Source organism: Momordica charantia (assembly GCF_013281855.1).
Source record: "Momordica charantia cultivar OHB3-1 chromosome 7 unlocalized genomic scaffold, Mcharantia_2.0 BLBB01000007.1, whole genome shotgun sequence".
NCBI classification, from domain to species: domain Eukaryota; kingdom Viridiplantae; phylum Streptophyta; class Magnoliopsida; order Cucurbitales; family Cucurbitaceae; genus Momordica; species Momordica charantia.
Window position 1 is genome coordinate 18765072 of NW_028275165.1, and position 19810 is coordinate 18784881.

The following is a 19810-nucleotide window of genomic DNA, read 5'->3' on the forward strand; positions in this document are numbered from 1 at the left end:
CAATTTATCAGTGATAAATGTCTTTATTGGTGATATGCTGATAGATATTTTAATATTTTTTCTGAGTAGGTTTGGATTGAATTTTCCTTTTTATTTGCTATGTTTACACATCTAAAATATTGTGTGCTACAATATATAAATAGATGTTTAAGATATTATTATTTACTTTATTTTTGGATCGAACTTACGATCTTTTGGTTGGAGATATATATCAATTACCGTTGAGCAATACTTGTATTGACATCATTTATTCTAGTGTGTTATACAATACTTTGAACAAGTGAATCAAATAATTCTAATCAATCCAATTCAAATATTTAATGATTGGGTTAAATAAATTTATAACACGAAGAATTAAGTTGAATATAAAAATACTTCAATCCCATTCATGAACACGGCTCCTAACACGAACCTTATGTTAAATTAATTAAATTAAAAATCAAAGAAATTGAGCGTGGTTAGTGGAGTTGTTATCTGATAGACCCATTTTATAATTTTATAATCCCTAATTTTGCTAAACTTAATTATTATGTAGGTCAATGCCATGAAGGAAAGAGAATAATTTATTGCCGTAGGGCCCACATGCCATGCATAAAGATGCATTTATTTTTGTAAAACTCAAATGCTATTTCAATGACTGGAAAAAAATATATTGTTTTTATTAATCTCTTTATTTGGTAACGTATTGTCCACCGTCTATGTAAATCAAGTCATTTGTTTTTTTTTTTTTTTAATTTTCTGTGACATGATTAAAATTCAGCAAAATAAATATTTTATGATGTGCTGTCTTCTGATGCTAGGTGGTTTTTTCTTTTTCTTTTTTTTTTTTTAATTTTGAACGATATAATACAATAATACTATAATGGAGATCTAGGAGAGGTTTCTATGTTTCTTTTATCTTTTTCTTCTCGTGACCAGATAAATAAAATTTTAATTTGAAAAATCGACAATTAAAATAGAATTCAAGGCAAGATATTAAATTTTTGTCAAATATATTAACATTTCTATAGGTTCATGGTTCAACATTGAAAGTGATCCACATTTCCATAATGCCACAAAATAAACAACAAAATATCAATAATATGTGAAGATTCAAACTCATAACTTTTTAGTCAAAGATAGATGCCTTAATCACTCAAGCTACATTCAATTTGACTATTAAAGAGTGAAATTTAAATTAAAACATAATTTCTTAAAATAATTATTATTTTGACTTAATAAAGATAAATTAATTATCGGGAGTTAATTTTGATTGATTTTAAACCTTTATACAAATATATCATTTTGCTAAATAAGTATATATTGAATTTTAATTAAATAACATCTAATATTAATTATTCAATTGATTATTGTGCTAAATTGTCAATATAGCTAAATTGTTAATTTAAAATTTAGTATGCTAATATAAAATAATTTAATTTATATTATTTGTTTTTTTAATTTAAATTTGAGTTGTTATTAATCAATGTTTACAATGACATAAAATGCATATTTATAGAGTAATCATACGAAATGAAAGTTAATGCTCATGAACCAAAATAAAATAGTAAAAAATATAATGTAATAAGCGGGGGGATTCAAAAATTAAAATTGAATAAGAACTAAAACTTTTTTTTAATTAATAAATAAACTGGTAACGACAAGTCATTTTCTTTTATTCAGTCTCCATTTTTTCATTCAAATGTTCATATTGGAAGTTGGCTATAATTTCTTAGCAATGGCATCTGATTCTTGTTTTGGGGGCTTTACTTAAAATTCCTTTCATTGACTGCCCATATTTATAAACACAAAAATGAGTGAAGAAAGAATATAGAAATGTATAGAAACTTTAAAAATTGGCAACATACAATAAAAAGATATCAATGACAGAAAATATATATTAAAAAAACCAACCTAAATATAACTTAATTGGTTAAAACATACATCATCGATCCAAAGGTCAAAGTTCGAGAACTAAAAAATTTATATATACATATATTATATTGGGGGTTTGTATACAGATTTCTGAAGTTTTTACTCACTAATCAACAAGAAGATAAAAAGTTGTATGTAAATTATATCAATCAGACTCCATTGAAACAAAAAATCTCACCAGGTTCTTCAAGTGAACAATGGCTGTAAGAGGAACTCATCTGGCATGGAGTAAGATCAGACACCAGTTATTTACATTTCATCATCTAAGAATAAAAATGGGTGACAAATACAACTCTCAAGCAACCCAAAAGCATCTTTCATTTTTACTTCTCAACAGTATGTATATAACTCAAGTTCTTCTGGCTAACTATAGTTCCATTCTTCTTTAGCCCTGAACTGCAAGAGCTTGCAGGTGATCTATAAAAACCTCCAAGCTTAAATCATCTGTGAAGATTATGTCCGATCCCTCCTTGTATGTTGAGTTATGTGTAACAGATGGGTTTAACTTAGCGAGAAGAAACCGTGCTTGACTACTATGTTGGTCGCACTTTATAAGCTTGGGGACAGGCATGCGTTCAGCAACCAGTTGTTCTGCATCGAGCTCTGGGGCCTCTAGTAGCTTTTTCAAGTTTTCAAGGTTCGGGTCCTTATCGTAACCAAGCTTCCTCCACTGAGCAATCTTGGACCCATAATGAATAACAACATAGAAGTAGGAATCGAATAGCAGAATCACATCTGGAGATATTGATCGAATATCTAGGAGTACAGGAACAGGAGGTCCATCAAATGAGTAGAGGAAAAGAGTAGGTTGTATCATGATAAGGGAACCAACGACTCCCTCTCGATTCAGCATTAATCGGTAGAAAGCCGTTTCGTCGGGAGAATTGTGGACATCAATAAACTGGGACCTTCTAAGGTAGTACATGAACTGGGGATACAAGGAGAAGTTGGATGACAAACGGAATGTCGAAGGATCCTCTTGTATATAGTCACCAAACTTTGAAGAAAAGCGGATCAGTGTGTCGTCAAGCCATCTGATAACATCCCGGGCATAACATGTCTCTGCTCGATTAATAGCAAGCCTAGCCATCACTGAAGCTGCCGCTTCTTGATCAAACCCGGCCTTGATTTGTGGTGAATTGTTCGCAACCCATCTCCTAGCAGCAGTGGTCACTCTTTTCCAGACACCAAGGTTTCCTTTTCTGTATTGTGTTATGAATTGAATGAAGAAAGCTGATCCAGGTTGAACTTTCTGCTCCTCATTCACTTGGAAGAAAAAGGAAATGCAGGTTTTACTGGACAATGTGCCCAGCTTCCAAACGTAAGTACCGCCTTTGCCAATTTCGTTGTCACTCACTGAACTGTTAGTTCTATGAAGAGAGACACAAGGTCCAAGGGCTCCACAAATCTTTACATCCTTTGTTGTCACTATCTGGATAGTTGCATCAAAATACATCTTCAGATGACCATCTTCATCGCGACTAAAAATATGCCGCAAGCACTTTTTAAATTGATTCGACTCGAATGACTCTCCAAGCATCATGAATCCACCAGAGTTTTCAACAGGGACTTTCAGCTCCGCTGATCCAACTTGATCGAGAGAGCAAGCAAATAAATCAAGAACAATAGATCCATCACACAACCTCTGCGACAATCCCTTATAGAAACTACAAGATTTTCTAAAGTAGGGTGCCTGACCATTAACAATGTCTCTGTGAGTTCTAATGGTGTAAGCAAGATTCGAATCAACAATGATCCCCGGACCCACAGTTGCAGGGCCAGAGGTGAAAACCATGACACGGGAACCAGAATTCACTCGGCATCCTTCCAGAAGCGCAACTGCAACTGATATTGCAGCACCAGTAGCCCTCTGAGGTCGATGGCCTGTTACAACAGGTGAAGTCTTCATCTCTTCAATTGCAGTGGTGATGTTGAACTCACATTCAGATATTGGTAGTAAATATCCCTGCTGTGTGGGAACAACTGGTGTCTTCCCCAGCTGCAACTGCTTCATCCCATAAATCCCCAATAATTGTTGGGTCTGAGGGAGTTCAAAAGCAAACCAAGGTATCAACAATGTCCCTCATATATCTCAAACCTCACTCTAATTAACCATAGCAATTAAGATACTCTTAATCCAGAGACCAATACATTTTAAGATTCTAGATTAAAATAGGGTGTCTACATTGTGCAGTAAATAGTATCAGAACAATCAGAAATGATATTTTCAACGAATAAGACGACTTAATTCAAGTTTAGAAACAGAATAGATAAAACAGAGACTCAAAAAATACCTGATGTGACGACATTTCCCTTTCCCCAGGAAAGACGACGACCCTTGAGCACTCGGAAAATTTAAGGTCATAAATATGTACCATTGAATCAAAAGAAATCAAACCCACCAGAGAATTCTCCGGCAGTTGTTCGACAACGAGTAATAACTCATTTTTCAGTGCTTGAAGTTCCTTCTCTTCCGAGCAATTGTCAACAACGAACACGAAGGCCGGTCCATTTCCACGCGAATCTCCAGCCGGCAGCAACGAAGAAGCTGATAACGAAAGAGAAGAAGACGAACGGTTCTTTGCCCAATTACGGCTCACATTGGAACCAGAATTCGCAACCGGGCTCTCGATCTTCCTACCGGGTGCATACTCGACCGTGCTGTAAGTCGGAAAAAGCTCTGCCGGAAGATTCGTCTCTCCGATATCAGCATAAGAACGAGGGAAACAATTCTTCTGGTAGCAAAACGAGCAGAACCAAATGCGAGACGTGTAATCGACCCGAGCAAAGGGGTTCAAAACGGCCCCGCATTTAATACACGATAGAGGCTCATAAGAAAGTGTAGGAAGCTCGACGGCCTGCATCAATGGCGTACACATGACGCTGAGTGGGATTACCAAAGCTAACGATTCAGGTTTAGAAACCGGCCACGAGTTCCACGACCATCGGAGGCCTTCGATCACCTCGAGTTCAACAAAATCCATCGGAGACTCGACGTTTCAGGCGAGCCCTTCCCCGTCGATTACATGGAAAAATTCCCAAATTCAAGAGCCCTAATCTCGCATCGAAAAGTGGAGGGGGAGGCACATGCTGTTAGAATTGAGGCAAAATTCTAAAAAATGGAGGAAAACGATCGCTTTTGCGCTGGAAAAAGAACAAAAGTAAAAGGAGTGAGTTGGAGTAATGGAGCGGGAGGTGGGGAAGAGGCTTGAGGGCAAGACTGTTTTGGTTCTCGGGAAAGTGGAAAAGAAAATTATGACAGTGACGGAAAACCCCAAGTTAGGGTTTCGGATTCGGATCGCCTGAAAACTGAAACAAAATTTGATCGGAAAATTTATTTAGCTGAGGAACACTCCAAATTTGTTGCTGATTCGAGTTCTTCATCTTCCCCATTGTTTTAGGTTTGATTTCGTGCGGAAAGGAGAAGAAATGGTGATCGAAAATCGAAATCAACCGGTACTGCCACGTCGGAAAGTCTTTACAATTAAGGAAATCATTAGATATTATTTCAATTTGATAAAAAAAAAAGGGAACATTTGATCGACCACAGTGGGAGTCGAACCCACGACCTTTTGATCCGAAGTCAAACGCGCTAATCCACTGCGCTATGCGGTCTTTTGGTAACGTAGAGTAAGTATTATATTTATACTATTAGTTTTAAGAATATTGCATCATTTTTTTTTTCCTTTCTTTCCTTTTGGTTTTGTTGTGTCTTAAATTTGAGTTTGATTTTGATGTGAGTGATGTTATTTTTGTGAACTTTTAAATTTCTTTTTATCATATTGAAAATACATAATTATTTATGCCGCTTTTTAAATGCCTCATTTATTATTTTTCCAAACTTTTTATTTTGTTAAATTCAAACCTGTATTTAGAAAAGTGTAACAATTTTTGGATTTTGTTCAATTTTCACTAAATCAACCACTAATTTTACTTAAATGGAGGAAAAGTTTTCTTAAAATGATTAGTTTTGATCAACATCATCTTTGCACAAAATTAAATTTGATTAATATATAAGACTAATTAGTAAATAATATCTCAAAACTCAATTTCAACCAAAACAATCTATTCTATAATTTTTCAAATCTCATTAATTTTGTATTAGACATGTGTAATCTAACAACACATGGCAAAAAATTTTTAAACAGTCCTTCAAATGAAATCCCTATTATAGAGGAGGATCATATCAATAATTGTCCAAATCTATTGTGCAATTCATGGCAAAGTTTCTAATAAAGTTTTTTCGATGGAAAAATAAAAATAAAGTTTATGAAAAAATTGTTACACATCCCCAATTTTTTTTTTCAAAAAATAAGTTACTTTTTGAAAGAAAAAAAACCACAATTTCACAAGTACTTTCAAAACTATCATTTTACTACTTAAGCATGTTAAAAAAAAATAGTATTCTCGAATTACCGTTAACCTTTTGATCCGAAGTCAAACGCACTAATCCACTGCGCAGTCTGTTGATATAAAATTGGGTATTAGTTTTGAGAATATTGCATATATATATATTATATATATATATATATATATATTTTGGTTTTGTTATGTCTTAAATTTGAGTGATGTTATTTTTGTGAACTTTTAAATTTTCTATCATATTTATTTGCTGCTTTTTAAATAACTCATTCATTTTTTTTCCAAACTTTTAATTTTGTGATTGAAACCTATATTTAGAAAAGTGTTACAAGTTCAATTTTTACTAATTCAACCACTAATTTTAATTCAGACGGAGGTTAAAATTTTCTTGAAAGTGACTACAATGAAAATAAACTTGATATAATATTAAGTTTCATTAGTATACGAGATTAACCATTAAATAACTCCCAAAACTCAATTTCAACAAAAATAAAAGTAGTTCTAAAATCATTTTTCTCTTGAATCTCATCAATTATGTATTACACATATGTAATTAAAAGGTTAGAGAAGAAAAGAAAAATGCTCGGAAAATAATACTTTTCTATATTGGGGAAAAATCCTAATCTAAAAATAAAAAGACAACCAACAATATTTAAATGCACAAGACCAGACCTAAGAGATACATGTCCAACAATTACATGAAAAAATAACCATAGATTAATTAAAGAAAAGAAACTGTATTAAGGCATGAAATCTTCAAGGTTTAAGAGTTAGGAGTAAATTTTGATTTAAAAAAGTACCACGTTTGCACAGGTACTTTCGAAACCATCAAATTTCTCAATCAAAAATGGTTGGAGCTAGGTTTCAATAATCCTCCCCATAACATGTTAGAATTGGTTTTTTTTTTTCTTTTTTATCAAATCTAAATTTGTTATGATGTAATTATTTAAAATTATATGTGCTTTAAACTATAACTTATATTTTATTTATTTATTTTTAGTACAACATCAAGATTTTAGGGTAGAGCAAATAGTCATTTCATTTAAATTAATAAAAAATAAATTTAATCAAATACTTTAAACGGTTAGAATTATTCTCAAATTATTATTACCTTTTTAAAATCAACGTGAAGCTGAGGTTAAAACATACCTAAATCAACAGAAATGCTGCAAATGGCTTGAGAAGTACTTAAAGAGTTCCTACGAAAAAAGAGACTACATCATCATCGATAAGTCGGACTAATGGCATTACGCAATGAGGTCTGGCAGATTTGATGAGTGGCCAAATTAACAGCCCATATATCAAAGGCTTTAATTTTCTGGCCCAATGATCGGTTGGGCTGGGCCCAAATAGAGCCATCAGTAATCTACTGGTTTATTTTTCTTTTTTTGGAACGTGCACAAATGGATAAATTAGTCTTTCAACTAATGAGAATATTTGATATTTCCACTTATTACTAAGGGAAAACTTCAACGAATTGGATGGAAAGATAGAAAAGGCCAATAAGAATATAGCTTAATTGTAGACAGTCTATTAAATTTTCATCGATATTTTTATATGTCTGAGTTCAACATCGAGTAAATTGACATTTCCATAGTATTGTAGAAAAAAGAAAAAAAAAGACAAAAATATAAAATATAAAAAATATCAACAAAATATAATTAATACAGACATAATATTAATATCAATCATTTTTAACTAACGGTAGAATGTTTATTTGTTGATTTTAATATGTTTTTACAAATTTTTTACTTTTAACCTTTAAAAAAAGATCTACCGAGATTGACATTTTAGAGATATTTCCATCGCCGTTTCCATGAAATTGAAATCTTAGCATTTCCGTCGACATTAACGCTTAACCTTGAGTATAGGGTATATAACTCCTTTACTTGAGATAAAGATTTTAAAAATTGAGATCTTAGCATTTCCATCGACATTAACATTTAACTTTGAGTATAGGGTGTATAACTCCTTTACTTGAGATAAAGATAATGTTGATGGAAATGTCAATTCCTCAATTTTATGGAAATATCGATAAAATATTGACGTCGATAGATATTTCTAGAAATATTATAAAAATAAAAATAAAAAATTCGCAAAAAGTATGTAAATTAACACATAATTCTTTTACAAATTCTAAATAAATTAAAAATTCTTAATACTAATATTATGTTTATATCAGTGATATTTAGTTGATATTTTTCCTATTTTGTCGATTTTTTTTGTGCTATACTGTAGAAATATCTATTTAACCCTCATGTCGATATCGAACTAATGGATACATAAAAATGTCGACGAATATTTAATATCTTGCTTGAGGCCGATTGTTTTAATTCTCACTCTCATGTATTCTAAAAAAAAATTAGGAAAAAAATAAATAATAATAAATTAAAGAATTTTTTTGGGAGTTATTTTTTTTAATTATATTCTAAAATAAAAGTTACGATGAAAAAGAATTCATTGGAAAGTTTGACTTTTAGGTCAAAGATTATTATTTATGAGATTGAATCTGTGTGAGTCATATATTCCACTTGTTCCCCTCCCACAACTAACCTTCCAATATTCTCTCTATTATTAAGTATTACATCTGTACATTTATTTAATTATATTTTCAACTTTTGAGAGAATATATATAAAACTAACAATTTTGCAATAATTTGATATCAAAATGAAAATTTAATGATGGTAGAAGAAAAATCTAGCTAAGAGAGGGAGGGGATCAATTCCCATGAGTGAATAAAGTACCTATTATTCGGAGTACTAGCTATTAGGCCTTCTGATGAGAAGGTCCACGACTATACGATCTTTATACCAGGTCATGAGTGAAGTCCGATTTTTAGTAATACACCCCAGATAAATACCACTCGACGATTTTTATTTGTGTTATTGCATTCTTTGAATTGAAAAACTGCTAAATTTAAATAACTATTTAATAAAAACAAAAAATATAGCGTATTTTATGTATACCTAAAACTATATTTAAAATGTAATTTCTACTTGTTTTCTGCGGTTACCTTTTATTTTGTTGAGATATGTTTTTGAAAACACTTAGAAAAGCTATTTCTAGGTAATCGCTAATCTTTTATACCTTATTTCACAATAATTTTTTTGAAGAAAATTTTACCCTTATACTATATATTGAATAGTAATTCTACTTTTTAGTTGTTTGTTTTCTAATACTAAAGTTTGCACTTTTTTAAAATTTCTTTTGAAATTTAATCAAATTCCAAAAACTAGGCTATTTTCTTTTTTTAATTGCATAACGATTTTCTTTATTTTCTTGTGTTTTTTAAAGAAGAAACATGTCTGTCATGAGTTTAAAAGTACTTTATTTTATAATTTACTCTTTTTAATAGTCTTGAAACTATACCGGTCAACCTAGAAAAAATATACGTATGTTCGAATTCTTACCTTACCTAAAAAGAAAAAAACAATGGTAACGATGCACAAATTTCTTCCAAAAGAATAATAATGCTAAGACTTTTTTTCTTTTTTTAACGGTTCAAATTTGAGTGATTTCAAAAGTTCTTAATAAAAAGTTGAAATAAACAAGATGAATGGCTTATAAACAGCTTTATTTTTTCGGAAAAAAAAATCAAAATGGGATTTTTTTTTTTGAAGTTTACTTAAATTTTTAAAAGCATTTGTAGAAGTAAATTACAGAATTGAAAAAAAAAAGTTAATAAATCAACACATGTATAGTACAGTACCAAAGATAATTCCCATAAAATGAATCCACCCATTAAAAAAAAACTGAAATAAATCAAAATCTATTATTTTCTTCTTTATTTTTGACATAAATTTAAAATCTATTCTAACTTTATTAATCCCCCACTTTGAAGAATCAAAAAGCCAGTTTTTTATATATTTAATAAACAAAACAACTAATGCCAGATCCAAGAAACCCTATTACATATAATAATATCTAGAGAGAGAAAAAAAAGATGTAATTAACAATAAAATTAACATCTTGACCCACAAATTAAGTAAAATTGTGCTTCTAACCACCAGCCATGGCATAGTATTCTAGACACACACATTATTATATTATTCATATTATTTGATTATGATTATTCCCACCATATACTATATTATAAAAATCAAAATTTAATTTCCATTACTCAATGCCCCATTTAACATGCTGGCACATGCCCTTGTTCCCTCTCTCTGGGTCCATAAATATTTATACTTTTCTCCCCTTACCCACAAAAAAATTATTACACAAATACCATAAATTAAGGATAAAATAATCCACAAAAAAAAAAATCTTCCTTCCCCCACATAATATAATGAAGTTTTAATTTTATAGCATAATCAACCCTTTGACAACCAAACACAGAAATGGGTGTGATTATTAAAGCAAAAAAAAAAAACCATTTTTTTTATAAAATTAATTAGTGGTAATAGTACTAATTAAACAAACAAACCCAACCAGACAGTAGGTGGAAGTTTACAGCTTTTCATGTCTCTTCTATTACAAATATTGTCCCCAACAACAGATCTTTTGATATTTTCTTTATATACTAATAATTCAAAAAAAGAAAAGAAATAAAAAAAACATTAAAATTAAAAAAAAAATACACAGAACATGCACGTTCCCAAGCTGGAACCATTCTTCTTCTTTTCTCCATCCATTTCTCTCATTTCAGCTTCTGCTTTTGCATTTCTCCATGGCTCTTGGGGCTGAAAATTAATAATAATTAAAAAAAAACCCAATTTTCCATGAGATTTTGTTTAATTATTCTAATTGAAATTTTTATTCATGAAATTATATGCAGGCTCTTAATTATTACCAAGCCCAATTGCTTCGGATCCTTTCATGATTCTCAAACGCTTGCATGAATCCACAAACATCCTGGAAAAAAATTTTGTTTGGTTAGATGAAAAATGAAACAAAATTCTCAAAAGCTTAAGTTGATAGGTTAAGCCCGTCGAAAATTAAAGAAAACTTACTCCCAATGGAAAACTTACTCCCAAGGGACATCGCCGACTAGCATCCAATCGCCATCTTTGTCTTCATAAGTTGGCACAAACTCAGAGCTATTGAGAAGATCCATCAACTTTCTTTCATTCATGAAGTCTATCATTCCTTCAGTCCCGTATTCACCTGTTAAAAAGAATTTAATTGATGAATTAATTCTAAGTTGGAAAAAAGAAGAAAAAAAAGGAGTTTTTATTTTGGTCGGGGATTTGAGTTCTTTTTTGTACCCATAGTGAAGGAGCTGAACATCTTGGCCAAGGCATCAGAAAGCTCTTGGTAGCTCTTGTACATTTTCAGGTCCACCTTCCTAAGATATGGAGCTCCGTCCATGCTAACCTTCACAAATGCGGCGGCCGATGCGGTGGCGCTCCCGCCATTTCCTTTCTCCGCTCCTTCACCGCTCGTGTTCTTTTGCGCCATAACGTTCTTCCGGTAGGATCGCACTGGCGGCCACCCTACCACCTGTGCCCTAAAATTTAAAAGAAGAAACAAAAAATTATTCAATGTGAACACCCCTTAAAAGAATTTTCCAAAATCAGGGTTTTAGACGAGGAAAAACCCTAAACATACTATAATCTATCAACTTACTTGGCAGGTGGTTTAGCAGGATCCTTGAGACTCTTTTGACCGTCGCCGTTAGACGGAATGTTCTTGACGTTCTCGTTGAGATCCACCGCTGCAGCGTCGTCCTTGCTCTGAATGTTAAGTTTGAGATCGACGGTCTCGGAGAAGCCCCGCTTGGCGGCAGCTCTGAGACCGGTCATCTCAGAGGGCTGATCTCCCCCGCGGCCACCGGGCAAGCCGAGGCAGAGCTCAGTCTCCTTCAAGTTCAACATTTTCCGGGTGACTTCCATAGAATCAGAAGGTTGAAAAAGTTGTCTTTTTTTTTTTGCCTTTTCTTCTTGCTTTTTGCAGCTTCTTGCTTCTGTGTGTGTGGTATTATTATGATTGTGCGTTCGGTCGATCGGGTCGATGGCTTGGCTTTGGTTTATAGGGACTGCCACCCAATAAATATAAATAAAAACCAACAAAATTTACTCTTTTATTGGATAGGGTGTAAAATCGTTAAATCGTTTTCATTTTTAACCCATCCATATATATACATATCAAGTCATTAATAATTGGTCCCTACTTTAAAAGTTTTGATTTATTATTATAATTTAATGCAATAAACTATATGACATATATCATTGAATAAATAGTTTATTTGTTTCATTTTTACAAATTTTTACAAATCGTTCTCTTTCCTTTTTTTAGAGATATTATAAATATGAAATTCTCTTCTGAGTTAAAAGAGAGATCATATGTTCGAATCCTGTCGTTTAATTTTTTAAAATTTTTTTCCTAATTGTCTAATTATGTCAAATAACATATTTTTTATTATTATTATTTACACATTATTTTTTTTATAAATAGCTATATTAAAAAAAGGAATATTAGGGTATTTTATACTCATTTATTCAAAAAAACTTTTTACTTTTTATTTTCAAAACTATTTTTCAATTTTGTTTCATTACCTCTTTTCTAAAAAAAAAAAAGTCTTAAGGATTATGATTATAATAGTAATAAAAAAAAAGATAAGAGACGTTATCTTAATATTTTTTTAGTATATTATATTTCAAGTCAAAAAATAAATTAAGAGAGACAAATTAGGAAAAGTATTTAATGTAACCACACATTAATAATGGTTTGATGCATCTTTTATATTAAAAAAGAATTCTCATAGATCTAACAATATAAGACTCCCACCCATACTATTCCAACCATATCAAATCACTTTTAGCAAATTAAGAAAAAATAAATCTTATGTTTTCTTTTTTAATTTAAAAATAAAGTTAAATTTTTTAAAATTAATTTTTGGTATTTAATTTTTTAGTACTAGTGATGAGAGGATTCAAATTTATGATTTCTCACTTGAAAAAAGATGTCATAACTAATTTAGCTGATTTAGGTTGGCATGATTTGTTGCATTATTTAAAGATGAATAAATGAGGTTTTATTTTAATTGCAATATTAGGGATGATTTTTAATTTTGTTAGCGAACCAAAATAAGCCACGTCAAATGGAAGAGACAGAGAGAGTGTAAGATTGGCACGTGGAGGATGAGTGTAGAAATGGAATTTCATATTGCCAATGTGAAAATTGGAATTTGAAGAGAGTGACCCAACAGTTAAAGAGTCAACTATCACATGCAACACACTAATCAACCATTCTAATAATAATAATAATAATAATGATAATAATACACCTAATTTCCCTTTGCAAAAATAAAAAATAAAAAATAAAAACACCTTAACTTTCCACAATTACAATTAATTCTCATTGAAGGAATACTAACATTTAATTTCTATAATTAAAAAGTTAAGTAGACGTAAGATTAAATTTGTGTTCAGAGTTTGTTTTAGCTTAAATATAATTGCTTTGGAGATTTATGTGGAGGGAATCAAAATGTGACTTACTGAGCATACTCATGTTCAAGTTAATCTAAGGCTGAACTATAAGGTACAATCAGACTCATAAAAGTTAAGTAAATGTAGAGTTACCTCTAATATTTATAAATTAGGAATCGTTGTTCGACCACGTAGCACGTTACCACAACCAATAGTTAATCCGCACTTGTGGTTAGTAGGATGGTTTAGTAGTTATATCATCTCAGAGAAAGTTACACTTCATAAATCAGACTCTAAAAATGTATGAAATTATATATGTCCTTTGATCATTGTATATTACTATCATGTGACGTGCAGATATTCTTACTCCAAGAGAGTTTTTTTTTTTATTACATCAAATCTTGGGTGGGAGATTATTACTTCCAATATTGTATTTCAGGCATAAAATAATATTTGTGAGGTCAAAAATTCAAATATCAACTCACATATGATGAATTAAAGGAAAAAAAGGGTGCGAGAGGAGTTCATTATGTAATAATTCAATTAACTTTGAAAAAAAAAATCTAAACTTTCAATTTTCAAATGATTGTTGAATTCTATCCCATAACATGTTTTCAATAATTATTGAAAAAGTTTTGAATTCTATCCCATAACATGTTTTCAATAATTATTGAACAAAAATAAATATTTTTTAGTACATATAAAATTCAATAATTTATTTAAACATAATAATAACAATACATATCAAATGGTCAAATCGAACATAGTTCAAGTGGGTAAGACGTCTATCTCTGACCAAAAGGTCATGAGTTCAAGGTCATGAGTTCAAACTCATTTGCCGTTATATGGACACAAAATTAGGAAACAAATAAGCGGATTTTCTTGCAAACCATGTTGGATTATGCCTTCCTTTCAATTTACAATATATAAATTTTCACGAATATTAATTATAATTTTGTCACTAAATAGAGAATATTCATTTTAAAAATAAGCATGTTACTAATTAAAGCACTTGCACGATTGAGTCATTAGGCATTTGCTCTTTGATCCATGAAATTATTAATTGTTATTATTATTTTCCTTTTAATATTAAAAAAAATGAAGGAGATTCTTTCTGCGAACCTTCCTAATAAGCATATATGCACATGAAAAATTACATTTTATATTATATCTATAAATAGTAAAGGCATAAACGGAGAGAATTGCATATGGTTTGTCTCATAAATAGCATAGTTTGTGCTTTTTATTTATAATTTATTATCTATATTGGATAGATTAACCAATTTTCATTAAAAATTAGTGATTGATAATAAATCTCAAGACCACATTTTCCAAACTTGCTTCCTTATTCTTCAAACGCATTTATTATGAATCTAATTAATTAACTAATTGAAATCAGCAAATTAGGAAGATTTTCTTGTTAGGCGCAAATTCATGTTCAAGCAATGTCTTCTATTATTATTTTTTTTTTAAGTGTCTCACTCTATGGTAGAACCACAAAAAATATATAAACAATAATAATAAATAAATAAAAATAAAGTAAACTTTAAAAAAATTACCTATATATATAATGAGAACATCTCTTCGACTCATTCAAGATATATCAATGAATAATCCATTCGAATAAGAGAGTTGAATAAATATTACTTGAGGACCAATATTTGAGTGTCGGCCTACTCTTTATATCCATTATATATATCGGTTATATGACTGTCTGAGTCACAATACAAGAATTCGGAGTTTCGGCGACGACAATTTTTGTCGCTAAAAGGTCAAATTTCGTCCCCGAAGGTCTTTGGCGACGAGACAAAGTCGTCGCCTAAATCGTCGCCGTTGCCCGGTCGCCAGAGGGTTTCGGCGACGATTTATATTTTTCGTCGCCGAAGGTCATAAACCTTCGGAGACGAAAACGAATTTGGGTGTCTTCGGCGACCAAATCTGTTTTCGTCTCCGAAGGTATCTGACCTTCGGTGACCAAATCCTTTTTCGTCTTCGAAGGGTTATTTATTATTATTTTTTTTTCAACAATAAATCTTGCCATACATTGAATTTAATATAAAACTTATAATATTAAATAAAATTTAGTTTTACAAAAAATACAAGAAGTTCATACAAACAAAAATTAAACAAATTATAAGAAGTCTCAAATAAAAAACCTAAACATATGAAAATGTCTCATATCATCAAATTCTTCACGAGAGATAATCAACTTTTCAGAAGCTTTCGATACAGAAATCGAACGAACCTGAAAAAATAAATAACAAATAAACTTATGTTAACAAATACTTCCACAAGTTAACTCACTACTTCTATTCAAACAAACTTCCAATTCTAACTCATTCCACATAACAAACTAATTGCACATGCCATGAACTAAAAATGTTATTCAAGCTTTTCATATGCATGAACTCAAAGCAAGCATTAAAAGTTAACAAAAACTCATGAAAACAATTTTCAAATTCACAAAACTTACTCTCACCGAGTCTAAAAAACATTCACATAAACTCTATCACAATTCACTTAAAATTCAACAACGTTATCCAAAAACACTTAATAACGCCCCCCTCCAACACTATCATATATTTAAAGCCAATAAAAACTCTCCCAAACAAACTTAAAATGCACAAAACTTAGTCTCACTATCAAAACACGCACACAACTCTCTCATGTCCATATAACTCTCATTAACTTCAATCTAAATTATACAAACTAAAGGAAGGGTACGTATAAAACCCCACAAAATTAAGAAAAACTAATCTTCAAACTTCAAATTCTAAAAACTTACTTTTATTATGTAAAACATCCACAATCACCAATTCATTTCACAGACTCAACAAAATCATCCAAAACTACATTATACATAAGCGTAGCTAAACTATACATGACATATGTTCTAAATGGCTACCATAACTGCAGGATAGTCACATTTACAGTTATTGAATTCCAACAACACTATATTGTCGATTATGAGTGTTGTAGTTAAAAGTAGAAGAGTTTGAAAGTATTACGAGGCCTTAGATATATTCCTAAGATCTAGCCACTAAAAAAAAGAACTAAAATATACTTAGAGAGGTTGTCTAAAAATCTAGACCAACATCGGTCACAATAAACATAATAATCATTCATAATTCATTATAAATTCAAAACTAACAAAATAAAATCACAAAGAATACATATAAATGAAACAATCGTGAGCACAAACATCGACTAAATTTAAGTATAAATAAAACAATCATACTTACAAACCCAATAAATTAAATCAAACAAACAAGACTTCAACACTCACAACCAAAAAAAGTATGTCAAAATTAAACAAATAACTTTTATATTTTCTCCAATAACTCATATAACACATCAAATACTATACAAAATATAACTTAAGCATTTGTTCAAGATTACAAAACATCAACTTCACAATTTCTCCATAGCATTCACAATATCCCAAATATAATTCACAATTTCTCACATAGCATTCACAATAATCCAAATATAATTCAAAAATTTCTCAAATAACTCAAGCTTGTGTTCAAGATTAAAAAAGCAAAATAATATACATAAGTATAATATTTTAAAAATAAAATAACCTAAATAAATATAATCTAATATAAAAAAATTAACATAAATAAAGTGAAAAAAAAAACCTTAGAAGGCCGAGGCGGCGGGTGTGCAACAATGGGCGGGCAGCAGCTGGGAGCGGCGGACGGTGGTGCAGTGGTGGGCGGGCAGCAGCTGGAAGTGGCGGACGGCGGTGCAGCGGTACAGGGCAGCGGAACCGAATACGAAGGAGGTATCGAAGGCGGCAGGTGGGGGTGGCGCGACGGAATCTGAGGTAGACGGCGCGGGGTCGAGGCGGCGGCGGCGGACGGCTAGAGGTCGAGCGGCAGCAGCGAACGTAGATCTGAAAATCGAGGGCGAGGGCGGCACGAAAGAGATGAGAGAAGGAGAAGAGAAATGGAGAAATGGGGAAGAAGAGGAATTTTTAAGGGCACCTTTCGGCGACGATTTTAAAGTAGTCGCCGAAGGTCCTAATTTGGTGGTCAAAAGGTAATTCAAATATACCTTTTGGCGACGAAATCCCGGTTTCGTCGCCGAAAAGGCCCGCCAAAAACATGAAATAAATTACTTTCGGCGACGAAATGGAGATTTGGTCGTCGAAACCCTGACTTTCAGCGACCAAATGAAGATTTGGTCGCCGAAACCTTGACTTTTGGCGACGAAATGTACGTTTCGTCGCCGAATGTCAATCCAGAACCTTCGTCAAGGTTTTGGAACGTGCTTTCGGCGACGAAAGTGTTTGTTCGTCGCTGAAAGTCCCACCGTCGGCGACGAAATTATGCGTAGTCGCCGAAAGCTGTTACTTTCAGCGACCACATAAAATTTTGTTGCCGAAAGCCAGACCTTCGACAACGAAAGTTCGTTTGGTCGCCGAATCTCAGATTTCTTGTAGTGTCAGTTTATGCACATTTCGATCAATCTTACGACATAATCACCTGATCATATGACATTTTGTTGTTTAAGGAAACACATAAGAAATTTTTTTCAACTTTTGGACGAATCAACCACCGGTAGACGTAAAACAAATAAGGATCAGAAACTCTCACTGGGCCCACCCTCACATTCAAGCAATGCCTATTATATCTCATTAGAAATTATTAGAAAAGTATATGCATATAAATGTCTATCAAAATTTTAAAAATAAATATAGAAATCCCCATTTACTTTGTAACATACATGCCTCTTTATCTGAAAAGTGTATTTTGGGATTTTATATTTTTGAACATTCTAAAAAGTAAACGTTTGGTATTTGTAGTTTCATTACCTAATATGGGAAATTCACTTTTCACAGTAGTATACATGTAAGAATTGTTTCTAGAAACTACCCTTTTAGGGATACTTTGGTTTGAACTCTCATTTGCCTCGTAGATTTGTCAAACCTATGATAATTTTGTTGGACAAAATCTATAGATTCTCACGTTGTCATTGGTTAGGAAAGAGAGCGAACAATTATCTCTATTCGTATGAAAATAAAGTCGCGAAAATTATGCTCAAAGTGAACAATATCGTACAATTGTAGAGATATTGATCTAAGAGTTATGAAGATACCGTTGTCCTTGACATCTTGAACTCGTAACATTTTCAAGTTTACATCGCCGAAAACCCGTGGCTGAAACATTAGATAGAAGAAACAAAAAAAGATGCGAAACACATCATATGAAAAGAGGGGATAAGTGAAGGATTGTATGAAGAGATCCCTGCAAGAGCAAGACACATGAACATCAAGGCAACAGCAGCAAATCCAAATATCATCAGCATCATTCATTCTAAGATGACATGGTGGTGACTGACAGACAAGTCACATCTCAAGGAGAGGGAGACATTTCTAACCCTAGCTGTGCCCTTGCCCTATCACCATCCTCTCCCCAACCCCATTTCAATCTCTAACCACACATTCTCTTCAATACCAAAAACCAAATTAAAAATTCAATCTTTTTCTTTTATTTGTCAAGATCATATAAGCTTACAAGAAATCAATTTTTTGCTTTCAATTCCCAAACAACTCTCCCTTATCTCCTCTTGAAAGTGACACAACCCACTTGCCTTCTTTAATAGTCCACATTTTCAAAAATGGTTTCTCTTCTTTTCCCTTATTTATTGCCCTACCCTATTTTGTGTCTTTGAGTTTTCAATCTCTTCATCTATAGACAGTCAAATAAAAGTAGAGCTAAATTGAGTTAGCAATGTTATGAGAGTTCACTTTCCCATGCATAACCATTATTGTATAACCAAAGTTGTACGTTTTGGTTTGGTTCGATTTTAAATTGGTTCAAGAAAGAGAGTAAATTTCAGAAGTTTTTTTTAGTCAAAATAGGCAAATATTTTATATTTTTCAACCCAATGTTTAGTAAATTTGAGAAGAAAACAATTAATATAATGTCTTGACAACATATAGTTATGCTAAATTAAGAGGTTAATGTTATATTTAAAGTGGTCTGATCAGTGAGTCACATTTAACCACAAAGTTGTAATTTCTTAAAATCCTAAACTTAAATACATGGTAATTGAATTTCCACTAAATTTCTTAAAAATTTGTGGCTAGTTTTTTAATTTCTTGCAGGGCTAGATGAAGTTATTTGTGTGGTGTATTGAGTTCTTGAATTACTTT

At 31.7% G+C, this 19810-nt stretch overlaps 2 protein-coding genes, 1 long non-coding RNA gene and 1 other non-coding gene across 5 annotated transcripts; all 4 read right to left on the reverse strand.

Moving 5' to 3' along the window:
* Window positions 1–1954: 1954 nt before the first annotated feature.
* Window positions 1955–5375, reverse strand: LOC111009762 (Sec23/Sec24 protein transport family protein). Its single transcript, XM_022282967.2, has 2 exons — window positions 4209–5375; window positions 1955–3955 (listed from the first exon to the last, which is right to left on the reverse strand). Exons 1-2 carry the CDS (start codon window positions 4896–4898, stop codon window positions 2300–2302), a joined length of 2346 nt encoding a protein of 781 aa, XP_022138659.1. The 5' UTR covers window positions 4899–5375; the 3' UTR covers window positions 1955–2299.
* An 80-nt stretch (window positions 5376–5455) lies between these two features.
* TRNAR-UCG (transfer RNA arginine (anticodon UCG)) lies at window positions 5456–5529 on the reverse strand. Its single transcript has one exon. It is a non-coding gene; the product is annotated as a tRNA-Arg (tRNA).
* A 5160-nt stretch (window positions 5530–10689) lies between these two features.
* On the reverse strand, window positions 10690–12252 carry LOC111009597 (auxin-responsive protein IAA14). Of its 2 annotated transcripts, none has more exons than XR_002601238.2 (5): window positions 11846–12252; window positions 11485–11726; window positions 11230–11383; window positions 11070–11131; window positions 10690–10959 (listed from the first exon to the last, which is right to left on the reverse strand). XR_002601238.2 is itself a non-coding variant. In XM_022282731.2 (5 exons), the coding sequence occupies exons 1-5, from the start codon at window positions 12109–12111 to the stop codon at window positions 10922–10924; spliced, it is 744 nt and encodes a 247-aa protein (XP_022138423.1). In that variant the 5' UTR covers window positions 12112–12251; the 3' UTR covers window positions 10690–10921. The 2 variants fall into 2 exon arrangements, 1 of the variants encoding a protein (XP_022138423.1); XM_022282731.2 differs by having other exon boundaries at window positions 11248–11383; window positions 11846–12251.
* Window positions 12253–15731: 3479 nt separating this feature from the next.
* On the reverse strand, window positions 15732–19061 carry LOC148210499 (uncharacterized). The gene is made up of 3 exons (XR_015792322.1): window positions 18751–19061; window positions 17289–17545; window positions 15732–15892 (listed from the first exon to the last, which is right to left on the reverse strand). It is a non-coding gene; the product is annotated as an uncharacterized LOC148210499 (long non-coding RNA).
* Window positions 19062–19810: the final 749 nt, after the last annotated feature.